The sequence below is a fragment of the Strigops habroptila genome, chromosome 14 (assembly GCF_004027225.2).
Source record: "Strigops habroptila isolate Jane chromosome 14, bStrHab1.2.pri, whole genome shotgun sequence".
Lineage (NCBI taxonomy): Eukaryota > Metazoa > Chordata > Aves > Psittaciformes > Psittacidae > Strigops > Strigops habroptila.
Window position 1 is genome coordinate 8959710 of NC_044290.2, and position 13927 is coordinate 8973636.

Sequence of the window (13927 nt, forward strand, 5' to 3'; positions counted from 1 at the left end):
TCTACTAATGTTGAAGCCACTTTGCTACAGGGAACACAGGAGGATGTCACAGGTACTGTGGAGAACGCAGGAAGCGTATGACAAGAAGCGGCAATGTGGTTTAGTTCCCCGAACACTGACTGCACATGAGCTTATTCCACTTATTCAATTTTTATTTCTCTTAAAAGACAGTTTTGTTCCTCATGACAACAAAACAATTTGCTCTTTTCCAACATGCTTTCTTTATAAAGCTCGGAGGAAAACATTCTTTCCAGAAGTTGAGAGCAAAGTACCCAGTGTTTTATAGATAAGGCTTTTCCCCAAAGAGTTGCAAGTCTCAAGTAAGATAAGGGCAAACAACAGCATTTGGATACAACAGGCAGCATTAGTTAACGTGTTATGTATGCCCAAGAGAATTTTAATAATTCCCGAAGTCTGTTTTGTTCACACTTTTATGAGAGAAAGGTTAGCACTCACTAACCTTCTCATGGTTTTAGTCAGTGATTTGCATGGCGTAACATTTTTAGTATTAGTGATAAAGTTTACGCATTTCCTCCTAAATTTCTTGCATCTGGTATTCTTGCAAAGGTCTGATGATAACTGTTCATCTGAGAAAAGAGCACTGTAGTAAGAGTGGCAGACAAATGAGTCTTACATCAAAACTACAGCTAAATATACCTTAAAAATACCAGGTCCAAACTATATAATATGACCAAAGATGAAGCCTAAATTGCTGCTAAGCAGAAAACTGGCTCCTTATCTCATACTGTGCACTGCTGAATTCTATGACAAATTCTCCGTCCTGGGGAGCCACTGTTGCTTGACCTTTAAGAACAATGAGCAGAACTGAGATCTTGTAGAGACAAACCACCCCAGTGAAGAGAACTCCCCTCAAGCTCCCAAATTCAGCACTGCAATCTCCTCCAACCAGCACTGCAAGAAAGGACACCGTACTATATACCTGCTGTGTGTTCAATACCCTCACGCTCTGAGAAGATACTGCATAAAGAACACAACAGTCTGTTCCTTACTTAGGAACACTGTGCACAGGAGAGCTAGTGAAGACTGATCCTGTTACAATCTACAGCTAATTATCTGTTTAAACTTCTCTCTGTCCATGTTTGTTGTTATTGTTCTAAATACACAACTGACTTGCTGAGGTTTGTCTCATTGCTGGCCTCTAATTTAGAGCTTCTCCAGAGGCTCTTAACATTCTTAACAAGTATTGTAAATTCATTAAATTCCTACCATCTCGCTACCAGTTTATTGAATTTAGCACCATCTAGAAATGATTTTGGTATCTTCATCTAAGAGTTGAAAGAGCAGTTTAAAATAAAACTAAGTTGTTTGCCATGCAATCCATATCTGCACCACAGCAGGTCCTCCAAGGAAACATTTCCCTTTAGATCAATTAGAAACTTCTCCACCTTGAGTTCAATCTCTTTCGCTTCTCCACCCCAGTGTAACGATACAGTAACTACAAAAGTGAATGGAGTGAGAGGAGACAAGCTAAGAAACCCTTAATAAATTTGGAAACAATTTACGATTAAAAACTGCTCTGGTTTTTAAGATGTCTTAGAAGAAACATGGCATCCACCTCTTCTCGGCATGTAGAAAATACTTTTGAAGCTAAAATAAACAATGAAACATTAACGCAAGTTTGTGTTTCTGTGAAACTAAAGTTATAAAAGTATCCTCAAATATACTTTTGTGGCCATATGCAAGCCAGAAAAAACAGAAAAGAAAAAAATGTTCTGATTAATGATTAATAAAGCAGCAGCAGGAAAGTCATTCAGCTTAAAAAAAAAAAATAAAAAATACATATTTACTATTAAAGGCATAAAATGATGTTGTATTTCGAAGGTTCTTTTAAAGGCAACACTGTATTCTTATTTTCTGAGTTATTACAACTGTATTTGCTGAACCACTGTTTTCAGAACAGGTTAACTAGCCTTGAAGACAGCCAAATCTGTTTTCTGCTATGGTACAGAATCAGATCTGTCTTGAGGAGATGTGCATTGCTCCCTGTAGTCCATATCAGACTACCAGAAACAGGTCTGTGCCTCTGTTGCACGCAAATTTTAGTTTAGTTCATTAATTATTTCCAGTTGAAAGACATGTTCATATTTCCATATCTACAGAATTAGGCTTATACCAAGCTTGTTGCTACTACTATTGAAGACAGAAACCACTCTGTATCTCCTCAGAATAAACTCTTATTAAGAGCATCTTCCTCTGATTAAAACAGCCACAAGATAAACAGATCATAATATTCTCCACAGGTACAAAAGCATGAACCTGGCAAAAGCAGAAGAGGAAGCATGTGTTTTACCTCTGTGATCAACAGAAGGTTTGAAGGCTTGAAGGATCTTCGGCACTGCTATCCCCATGTCAAGTTCAGTTAGAGTTAGCTCATTCATGAAGTATGGCAGCTAAAAGAACAGAATGTAAAAATCAAATCCATGTTATGGAACTAAACATCGTTTCCTGAGAGAAGAAAGGTCATTAAATTTAAGGAACGGATTGAGCTGAAAAGCTACCAGTGAAAGAACACAATTACACAGATTTCTTCCAATTCTAGGATTTCGCAGTTAGTTTCTAAATAATATTTTAGAGAGAGATTCAGTGTCTGAATTTGGAATGGTTTTTAAACTATGCTGAAGTTCAGATGCTGACCGCAAAACCCCAGCATGCTTTTAAGTCAAAGCATGTAAAAAGCTCAAGAATGAAGTGTAAATCCTATTTTATCATGAATAAAAATCAAAGACTTCTCTGGATTTTAAATTCAGTCACCTATTTTATAGTTGCAGTTATATCAGTGTCTCAGCTATTTTTATCTTTGGCAAATTCTTTCATAGCACATTAACTTTTAAATCTTATCTCAATTTTAATATAATAGAGGCACAGAATCACAATGATTTGGGTAGCTATTTACTGTAAGGATTTCTTATTGATAGAAATCCTATCTCCTCTGAACAGACAGTGCTTCAACCTATCAAAAATGAATCCATCCCCCATTCACAGTCTTTCCACTTAAACTGCTTCCAATGAGATGTTTGGGTACCCTGCTGTCACAATTGTGGAAACAGCCAGGGCAGAATTAGGTTACTGCTTATTACCTAAAGCACAAAAACCACTATCTCACAGCTGGTGCTGGCAGCTAAATTTCAGAGCTTTTGTCAGCAAGACTTCATCTTCCTTTGCCTTTAGGAACAGGCAAACTCCTCCCCAGACATCAGGAGCTAAGCAGGCCTGTGATTAACTGCTGCTGTTCAGTGGAGCTACAGAATGCAAAGGGAAGACCCAGAAGTCATTCAAGAGCACCACTCCTCCCTTCGCCCTTTGAGCTGCTGCAGTTGATGCACAATTACATCCTATCACCCCCAGACAGCTCTTTCCCTGACTATTACTCCCACTGACCTCTCCTGCAAGTAGCATATATCTGAAGTTAATAGGAACACATTAGAATTGTGGTTCCCTGATCTCCTCCATCTTAAAGGCAATCTACTATTTCCCAAAGCAGATTTCATCATTTAAAAGCAGCTCTATTTATCCCTAAAGTAAATACAATATACTTCTACTTTTTACATAAAACTTCACATACAGAAATAGTTAATCCAGCTGTAGTTCATTTGAAACTGAAGCAGCAAAATTAACGTGTTGAGAACCTACTGTGAAATGGATAGCAAAGCTGAACTGGAACTTGGTAACACATTTATTTTCTTGTCTTTTACATATAAGTGTGAAATAAGAGTCTCTTCTACTGTTGTAAAACTCAAAGACTATGTGCCTGTTTTCCTCCATGACAAATGTAGTGCAAGTCTCCAGGTTAATTACCTTTATTTTGCTAAGTTTCATTTGGATCTTCTTTGACACTAGATCAGACCAATACTTCTCTCCTAAAAAATCCCAAAATATTCTTCCAAGCAAAGCATTCACCCAGGCCTCCTGTTCTTCTTCTTCAGCTTCCATGTTGGCATCTGGTAACTGAAAACACAGAGCAAGTTATTCAGCTATATAAATTCGATAAGCTAAGGTTAGAAAAGGCCTCATTTACACTGGGAAGTTCAGTGTTATAGCCCAGGTTAATCAAGAACGCTGAACGCTCAGCACAGAGAGCAACTGTACAACCACATCAGCTGGCCTGACATGAGCTTGCTTGTCATCATCCTGACATGCAACAGAGTGAATGAGACCACTTAGATACAGATTGACCTCTGGCAATGAAATGAGAAAGTTGTATGTAATTTAACCTCCGGCAGAAAAAGCAGATAAACCCAAAGTGGGCAGACTCAGAAATGTGTCTGTAGTAGAGACACTCTCTCTTCCCAGTAGGATCTAGAAGAGCAGCTACTCTACTCTTTCCTTGTTTCATCAGAAAATTCGAAAGCAAGACCAAATCTTACATCCTTAAATCCAGTTAAGAAACATCACCAATAGATGATAAACATAGCACAGGGAAACATACTAAATGTCTCTCAAGTGCCTGCAATGAAAGGAGAATTCCCCACCTTTCATTATTACAGGCAGAAATCCTGAAGCCAGCAGAAAAGCAGTGCTTTCTAAGAGCACTCAGGCACATGCCACAGTTCTGAACATCATTTCTTGGCAGTGACTGCACCCAATGGCTGCAGCCTCACGCAAGCAGAATTGCTGGGTTAGTAGCTTCTGCTGTGACGCAAGATTCCTGCCAGCCCTGTTCATCTATTTATAGAATGATTTCCAACACGTGCCAGATTCAGCACCAAATTCAGCACTGCTCCAGGGGCTGCCATGGGCTAGAATATCTTTTTTCCTGGGGAAACACAAGATGTGTTTATTTGTACGCTATACTATGGCCTCCTCCTCCTTTCTGGACATTGTAGGAAAGTCTGGCAACAAAGATGCATGACATTAATTACATCTTTTAAATGAATGGTGACTGTACTTAACATTAAGGATCCACTTATTAAGAGTGTCATACTTAAAGTATTAAGGTTCTGTTTATTAAGAGTGATTCAAATGCAGTCCAAGAGGCCAAAGGATTAGTCAGAGCTACAGACATTGTTCACTATTATGTTATGTATACACAATATTAATTTTGTTTCAACATGCCCGGACCTCAAAAATATGCTTTTAGTTCAATCTACTTTAGAATATACACAGGAAAAAATTAACTTTTTACTTTTATTGGGAAGTGAGGTTTGTGGAACTTTGATATTTGTTTGTTATTTTGGGACCAGTGTTTTTTAGGACACATCTGTGCATTCCTAAAAAAAGAAAATCTAAAGCCATATTGCCTGTACCATCTTTTAGGTACAAGACACTACAAAAGCCTGAAAAAACACAGACGTTCTTGGGAGATAAGAAATCAAACTAAATCAATGAAAAACTTGCCTGTTACATTAAGAAGAAACTGTGGTCAACAGGGAACTGGCAAGCGTGAAAACTCACACTGGCTTTATAAAAAGTTTAGATCCAACCTATAGTTACAGAAATTAATTTTTCTTTCTACATAACTAGTTTTTAAAATAGTAGTTAACAAGATAAAATATTTCCGCACCTCTGATGCATTTTTTGGGAGAAAAGCATTACCTTTTTCACAGCTGTAGGGCTGCTCTCTGCACTGAGGACTGGACTCCCTGCAGGGCTTTTCTTCTCCTGTGGAACACACTTGGCCATATAGATATTGTAGTCCAGAAGCACCTTCTGCCGCACGTTGCCAGCCAGATCCTTGTGCTTCGGCTGGGATGCAATTTCTTCTGCACTTCCCTTGCTGCTGCTTCGGCTGTGTGTGAGAACTCCAGACTGACTATCGGTTCTACTCTGTGTTGGCAAGATCCCTAAATTCAAATTGAAAGGAACAATATCTACTTAACAGAAAAGGAACCTGACAGCTAAATACAGAGTGTATGATCAAACACTTAAAGGAACAAAATTAGCTTGCAGATACAATTTATTCTGAAAAAAAGACCATTCAGAGTAGTGCTTGCTCATTTTGAAGGGTAAAAGTAAACTACACTACTGTGTGCTTAGGTGGTCTTAAACCCATATTAGTCAATCCTTGATATGACTCAGCAGGATGTGGGACTGGAAAAGTCAGCTGATCAATAGCATGTTTAAATATGGACACTCACATATGTATAACATATGGCAGAATTCCCAACAGCTCTGCCTAAAATAAACGTCAGGTGATTAAAATGTACCTATAACTTTTCTTTTTTAATCTAATTCTAGGCTGTTACAATTAGAAGGGCTGTCAACAGCATGTAACTATTAGAATTCTAATTAGCCAGTAATTTTGCATTTGCATTTCAAGAAGTTATGTGCCTGAAATAATGATGTTAACTAATTTTTAAAAGCATCTCAGAAGACAGACAGAAGAGCGTGAGTCATTCGGATTTAAAATTGTATCAGAGGATGGTTTTAAATTAATATTTCAAACATTTGATCAATACTGCGGACTAACATGTTTGTTGGCTCAGATATATAAATACGTATTAGCACAGGACTTTGATTTAAACAGAAAAAATGTGTTTTCTTGTGACATTAACCCATGAGAAAGCTCTGTTGTTTCCAAGAGACTGGAATAGAAGGAAAAATGGAGGAGGAAGAATGGGTAGTAAGAAGACTGAGTTTAATACTGCAAACGTGACATCAGTTCCAGCAGTACAGAGATGAGGAAAAAAAAGACTGAACAATTAATCCTCACAAAAATTACAGGAGTTGTTACAGTCACTGAAAACAGTGTATTCACATAAAACAGTCTAAAAATAGTAAGAATAGTTGAGGGCATATTGCCAAGTGTATAGTCAAGAGAGGAAAAGGCAGGGTGGGAAGGTGGGAATGAGAGGCCAAGATAAGGAGCAGAAGAGTGTCTTTAGTATTATTTGTCTATAAAGATTGCTATGGCTCCACAGTTGCTATAACTACCATTGTGAAAACAGAACTTTGGTTTGTTTCTTTTAATAGAAACTTTTACTAGAATATGAAATTTGAATACCTGGCTTGCTCCCACATAAACTGGATAGCTTCTTTGCTTCAGACTTCAGCTTGGATGCGAGAAGGAACCTTCTGAACCATTCCTCCTTCTCCCTACCGGTCCTTCCAAAGAGATAAAGCACTTGATCCTTTTGGCTAGTGTACTTTGCTCCACCCTGAGATTTCTTGGATTCTTCGTTGTTGAAGTCTGCTTTTTCAGCAGATAACTTTTCCTCTGCATTCTCTTTATCAGTCTGGGCCTTAGCCATAAAGTCATCCTGTTTAGCAAGTTCAATGCAAATAGGGTACTTCTTATTCCAAATCCGTTTTCGTGCCAGACTCTTAGGAACCAGGGAAATCTGAAAGATAAACAAAAGGGTTAAATTAACATTTTTCAGTTATATCTTCTATGCTTCTATAGTCGCATAAGGAACATAGGAATGCAAGAGATACAGATCCTACTTCGGATCTGCTGGGTTTAAGTGACTCTTAACTTACAGCTGCCTGATGTCCAATCTACTCTTTGGTGAGCCACAGCTTTGGAATTAAACCAAAGACCATTTAAGTGGCTTAGACATCTACAATCATGTGGATTAGAAACTCGGTTTTCATTTAGAATATCTTCTCCTCATAGATATGGAGGAAAAAATAGAAAGGAAAGAAAAAAAAAAAAGAAAAGAAACTTATTTCTGTGACCAGAGGATAGACAATGAAAATCCAAACTGAGTTTTAAACTCAACTTTACAGGCCCACCTCATGAAACTGAGTGTTTGAAGTTAGCAACAGGCACATTAAGTATGTAAGAATCAAGCCATAAAAGTGATTTGCAGATAACTGTATTCCAAATTCAGTATATTTAGAGAGAATTGAGACAATGCAAGTGATGAGAAGAGCAATAAGAGTTAAAAGTTATCTTGGGGCTGAACTTACCAGTGTTCTCCAAAAACTGTGGGCAAATACCTTGGAGAATCATCACTCGTTTGTTTATTACAGTCAGGCACTTAGCACTTTTGTAACTGAATGGGGCTGGGTTGTGGGGGGAAGCACTGGAAATTTTTCTAAGATACCATGGGGAACAATTGTCAGTCAAGTGCTCTTGTAGCATGTGAGAGCTTTGCTTGCCTTCATTATGTGAAAAATGAATCTGCAATAGGCAGGAATCTAAGTTTTTGCTTTATGTTCTTCACAGTCTTCCTTTAATGGAAAGCAGAGCTGACAACAGGCTCCCTTCCCACACTGACTGAGGGAAACGAAGCGAGGTTTTCCTCACTGTTGCCTTGGTCCCTCTTTCCCTCTAACTTCCAGTCAATTGAAGCAGAGTTTCCTCCTACATCTGTACTGCCAAGGCCCTCTCCTGATGCAGCACATTAAAAAAAAAAAATCCATTCTTTTATTAATGAGGTATTGATGTATTACTTAATACAATGCCAATGGAATCAACTTCACATGGCAACTCTTCACAGATCTGAGGGAGGCAAATAACATGTAGGAAAACTGTCCCAGCATTATTCTTGATGCATTCTTCCAGTTGCAAAAATCCCTATCTCCTTCCCTAGCCAGTGGGCACCAACTGCAAGTCATGTTTGTTCCAGCCACCTCCCACTCTCCCCTTTTACATTAATACACAATGTATGTTCCTTCTTGAAATGAAATGGAAATGGGATAGAGACAACCAAAGATTATGCATTTTGGTGTAAGCTTCAGAACAGTCACAGAGTAATCTAATGTATAGAGAATGGTTCTCTAAGCTCCCATGTGGTAACTTCTGCTCTGAACTGAGGAGGAAAATCATGTTTTTCTCTTACTGTGTAAATATGTAACTTTTTCTAAACCATGCTCAGTCTCCCTCCCCAGCACAATCTTTTGCTGGTTAGTCACGACAACACTTCTGTTTACATAATGACACAACATGAAACTAGAGGAGTGAAAGAAAATTCAACATTTCAAACAAAGTTTCAGTGTTTTTTGTTCAAACCAGACCCAAGGAAGGGCACACTCACCTTGCTCTCTGTAAGTTCATAAATTTTCTGGCTGACATACGTGACTTCGGGCTTTGGCTCATTGTAGATGGCCCTTCTAGAGATATTTTTATTGGGTTTTGAAAGTCGTAAGGTGCTTCCTTCGAGTCGCACGTAGACAGAGTGAGTCAATGTAGCATGGTATGTTTCTGGATCGTAGTTATAAATCTCGTTCATCCATCCCTAGAGAAGAAAACACTTGTTAACAGGCTTTTAACAGGCTGGAAAACCAAGTCCAGCATGCACGTGAAAGTTTTAAATCATCACCCATGCTTTTGCCACTGCACAAGTACAATAAAACAGTAAACATCCTAAATGAAGTAACCTCAAACTGACAGAGCACGAGATGAGGACTGCATCCCAAGCACACAATTTGTTTCTCTGACTAAATAATTTTGTCTACGCAGCACAGTGAGATCTCGCCTCATCTTCGTGAAACACTGCAAGATCTGTAGATGAAGCCTTGCTGGGAAAAGCCACAGGGCAGCCAGCAAGGGGACACTGCAGAGCAGCCCGTCTGCCTGCAGCAGCACGGACATCTTCATCACCAACAGTCAAGGCAGAGCAAACAGTGTGTCTGTTTATAGACAACACTGACATTTTAATCACTGACAGTTAAGGACTGAGTGGAAGATCACAATGGAGTTTGTTTTAATGCACCACCACCGTTTGAGACCATTTAACATGTTGTGTAACTGCCCAGTTACACCACAGGAGTCATACAAGTGGATTTGTTTCTGTGCAGTGAAAGAAACAGAAAAACAAATCAGCCCTGCTGTAACAAGCCTGCAAGTGCTGACTCCATCTATGGGGGTGATGTTACTCCTCTTCTCTAGCATCTGGTTACAGAAAATGCAAGATGATAAATGGGGCAGAAGACAAGCCAGAATATTCATTCAAGGATGACAAGCTTTCCTTCTCTTAACCTGCCATACAACATTCTTTGATAATTACTTCTACCTGCACATCAAAACCTTAATTCAGCACACTCAATATTCATTAATGTCAACAGAAAGCAAAGGAGATAGACTTAAACAGCCATACCCTAGAGCATAAAGTAAAATGGCACCTTTACAAATACCTAGGTGAGCATAGAAAGGGGAGAGCATCCACTGCTGGAAAGTGGGAGAGCTGAAGGAGCATCCCTAGTATTCTTCAAAACAAAGAAGTTGTAACCACCTTATGCAAAACATCTCAGAAATGACTGCAACATTTTGATTTAGAGAAGTTTCCACCCACACACAGAAATGTAAAATTTATTTTAACACCCATTTCCTTCAGTGCCATATAATTTCTCAAAGTAGACAGCATACGCTGACTTAGGTGCCATAGTAACAGTGATGTTTTGCTTACTCCAACATCTAGCTCCATTTTCACTAGAAACTCTGAAAAAAACCTAGGTAAATTAGCATTTCTTTTATACTCAGAAAGATTAAGTCATTCATCTTTGCTCAGTTCCAAAGCAGACTATCTCTTTTATTAACAGAAATACCTATACCCACATATGGTCTTTGAAGAAGCTTTCTGTTTGGGTTTTTTGCTTACACTGGGTTATATACAACTACCATATAAAAAACACAATGCATGAGGAAGAGTTTTCTATAAACCTTCAAGGCTCTGCACAGCAGGGTTGATGTATGTTTGAGCACATCTCATTTCCTTCCTCGAAATTATTAAGCCAAGACATCTTTGAGCAGACAGCAATTAATTTTCAGCCAGGAACTCCAGCTGGACTTAGTGAAGCACAAGGACATCACATGAGTTGCCTAAAGCCACTGTGAGCCACTCACTCTGTGCAGAACTGGAATATCCATATGGCCCACAGGTCTCTGGAGAGACTCCCACCTGCCCGCGGATCAGATCTCTGAGCTATTTGTAGCTCAGACACCAAAGTCTGGACACTGCAGCCGGGCAAACGTACAGACAAAAATGTGCTGCCTCAAAAGTTAATTGCCTTCTTCTTCAGGGCAGTTCAGCTGAAGACCACACAAGCTGGCGCAAAGAGAAAGGGATACTTGGATATCTACATGAGCCCTTTTCCTAACTGTAATAAGCTGTGATGTTATTTTCAGTAGGAGGGTTGGCAGCCCCCGGGTATGTACAGTGCCCAAGAAGGAAGGTCAGAGTACCCTTGAAGTTTCTTTAATGCCCTGCTTGAGATGGAACCAGTGCTGAGATGGAACCAGTGCTGAGATGGAACCAGTGCTGAGATGGAGTTTTCAAACACCAGCACTTGAGCTGAGCAGGCAACATGTAGTGATGAAAACAAGGAGTGATTTACACAGCATTCTCTTGACTGCTGTGTACCATAGTAAGAAGTCAAAATCCACGAACATAGCTTCAAAGAAAAGCAGAGACAATACGAGCACTTGGGACACACGTTAGATGCACAAACTTTGCTATAGCTTCTCAGTAGCTGTAAGACTGTTATCCAACACCCTTATAGTCATGTTTAATTTTATCTCGCCAGCACATACTGAGCTAGCCACACCTGCAATAAAAAGGAGCCAGGTCCAGCCTACATTGACTTAAGTCCAGTGAATCTCTAGTAGCACAGGGGACTGAATTCACCCTTCACATCATGCACTAGACCAGCACCCTTCCTATCCCACGTCTTCTGTAACAGTGCCAGTACCAGCCTTTCTGCCATATTTCCTTGCCCTACACGACTAAACAACAGAGAAAAAGTCCTTTTGAAGACTGCCACCTTCTTCCCCGCAGCAGCAAGGCGTGGTGAATTTAAAGGACAAAAATAAACTAAACTGAAACTCTGCTTCTCCAGTTTGTGTATTCTCTCTTCTCTTCAGGCTTTCAAGAGCCCTGCAAAGTCCCACCTGCTTTTCTGATCCCTACCATGTGCCTCAGCTTTCCACTTCAAACAAAGGATTAGCTGTATAATCTGCCAAACACACGATTCTCAAATCCTCGACTGCCGCCTCCCTTGCCCACTGTATCTAACAAACCCAACAGAAGTGCAAACACTGTGTCTCATAGCACAGCCATCAGGTTTTTAGCAACCTGTCCAAGACTTCTAACAATGATTTCTAGCTGCCTAAAGCACTGAACATTCAAAATCTAGGACCAACAGCAGACAAGTGCATTCACTGCCTGTACAGCGATTTCTAGACAAGGAAAAGATCCTCTGCTTCATGTATTTGAGGCATAGCCCAAAACCCAAAAGTTGCAGAAGTTTAAATTCATGTATTTGGGGTTTTATTTCAGACCTAGCCACTAGTCAGGATAAAAGAGATACCACATTACTACAAACCTTCCTTGGACATAATTTTTTAGTTTCCTAATTTCCAAGGATGCACTGTTTCTTTTTGCACTCAACTTCCAAGTTATTTTGTAACCCAGAGAAACACTGCCTGGCTGAGAGTGAGTAACGTGTGTTAATACCTCACCAAATAATGATTCTTCATTCTATTAATGTATCTGAAAATACGTGCCGGCTGCAGGAATTTTTTCCCCTCATATCCCCACTGCTGTTCAAGGGGGGAATGGCACCGTCTGCCTTCTCACCTCAGCAATTTTCAGTTTTGTAAATTCTTTCATTTAGCTTCGAAAGTATTGAGAAGAAACCCAAAAATTAATTCCAAAGTTCCTGCATTTTAAGAACAATTTTAGCAGAAATACCTCTGCCCCCTCTCTCTGCAAAAACAAGTTGGAACAAAAGATTCACAGCCTACGGAAACCGTTTTGCAATGCATCTAAACAGAGAAGTTATGTTACCATAACGTCCTAGAAACAGATACGTTTTCCCAAACTACTGAAACAACAATGGATTTCCTTGTGTAGGAGAGGAGTGACTGTATGATGGGTCTTTTTTGTGCTAGCGAAGTTGTTAAAATAAGAAATTTAGTAATTCAGGGAGGACAATGACCATAGTCATACGCCACTCTGCAGCTGCTTGCCATTTACACTGATCCTGTGATCTCCATTTATAAAGGTCAGCAGTTGCTCTGGATTCACAGCTGAAATCAGGAAAAAGTGCCTCACCATCGGGCTGGTAACTAACCTGGCAAAGTCTCTGGTTAGAATACGGGGCAGCATGGCTGTTACAGCAAAGGTCACAGTCATTATTCATGAAGCCCTATATGCACTAACAGGATCTGGCCTGTTTGTTAGGTGGCAGAGATGGAGCTGGCATTCAGAGTGCAGCACGTCACCTCTGTCACAGCAGTGCTACCAACAGGAACAAACAGGTCTGTCGAAAACAGGCACCTCCATAAAATAGCTTTAAAAGGCCCATCCTGGTTTTCTTTTCTCCTTTTGTGACTCTGGGCTCCAAAACTTTTGTTTGAAATGCAGTTCAACAAAATAATTCACCCAAGGAAGAACTGCAGAATCAGGTCTTGCAGAATACCAGCTTCTTAATGGTACTTAGTTTAAGATCTCAGGCGTGTTACACTTTAATCTGAGAGGAGAGGTTGGGGGGAACTGCAAAAGACCTTTACAAAGGACCCAGAGGCCTGGGGGCACAGACCAGGTCTGTAAGTAAAAATAAATGAAAATCATTAGTTCTATGGTATTTTCAAACACATAAATAAAAGAATCAGCAACTTAAATACAAACCCAGATCTGGATTAAAACTGGTCCCAGAGTTAATTAGTGATATTAACAGATTCATATCCATTATCATTAAATGATATAATCAAATGCTCCAGCACTGAAGTTCTTTAAAGACTACTGGTCACTTAAATAACATGAACTGTACTGGTATCCCTCTCATTACTATTTTACAATACTTCAATAGTATTTTGCTTGATAAATGATGAAAAATGTAATGCAGTTTTTTGAGCTTTATTGACAGAGAATCTGAAGACACAGGAAAGGCCTAAGGTGGGCAAAAGTAACCACCACTTGAACTGGAAAACATACTTTTTTTTGCCAGAGTCCACTAGCAAACATGATATCCCTTGGGTGACATTCAGGAACAGCACACTGGTAAAAAGCCTCCTCTTGGCTGT

At 39.5% G+C, this 13927-nt stretch overlaps 1 protein-coding gene across 6 annotated transcripts in view; it reads right to left on the minus strand.

The window, feature by feature from the left end:
• The window catches only part of TEX2 (testis expressed 2), a 52137-nt gene that overhangs the window by 10573 nt on the left and 27637 nt on the right, over positions 1–13927 (minus strand). For 5 of the 6 annotated variants that reach the window (XM_030506282.1, XM_030506281.1, XM_030506284.1 and 2 more), the window contains 5 exons: positions 8940–9140; positions 6962–7298; positions 5554–5801; positions 3817–3966; positions 2312–2411 (listed from right to left, as the gene is read on the minus strand). In XM_030506282.1, the coding sequence (XP_030362142.1) occupies positions 2312–2411; positions 3817–3966; positions 5554–5801; positions 6962–7298; positions 8940–9140 (1036 nt within the window). The other variant, XM_030506286.1, reaches the window with a different exon arrangement.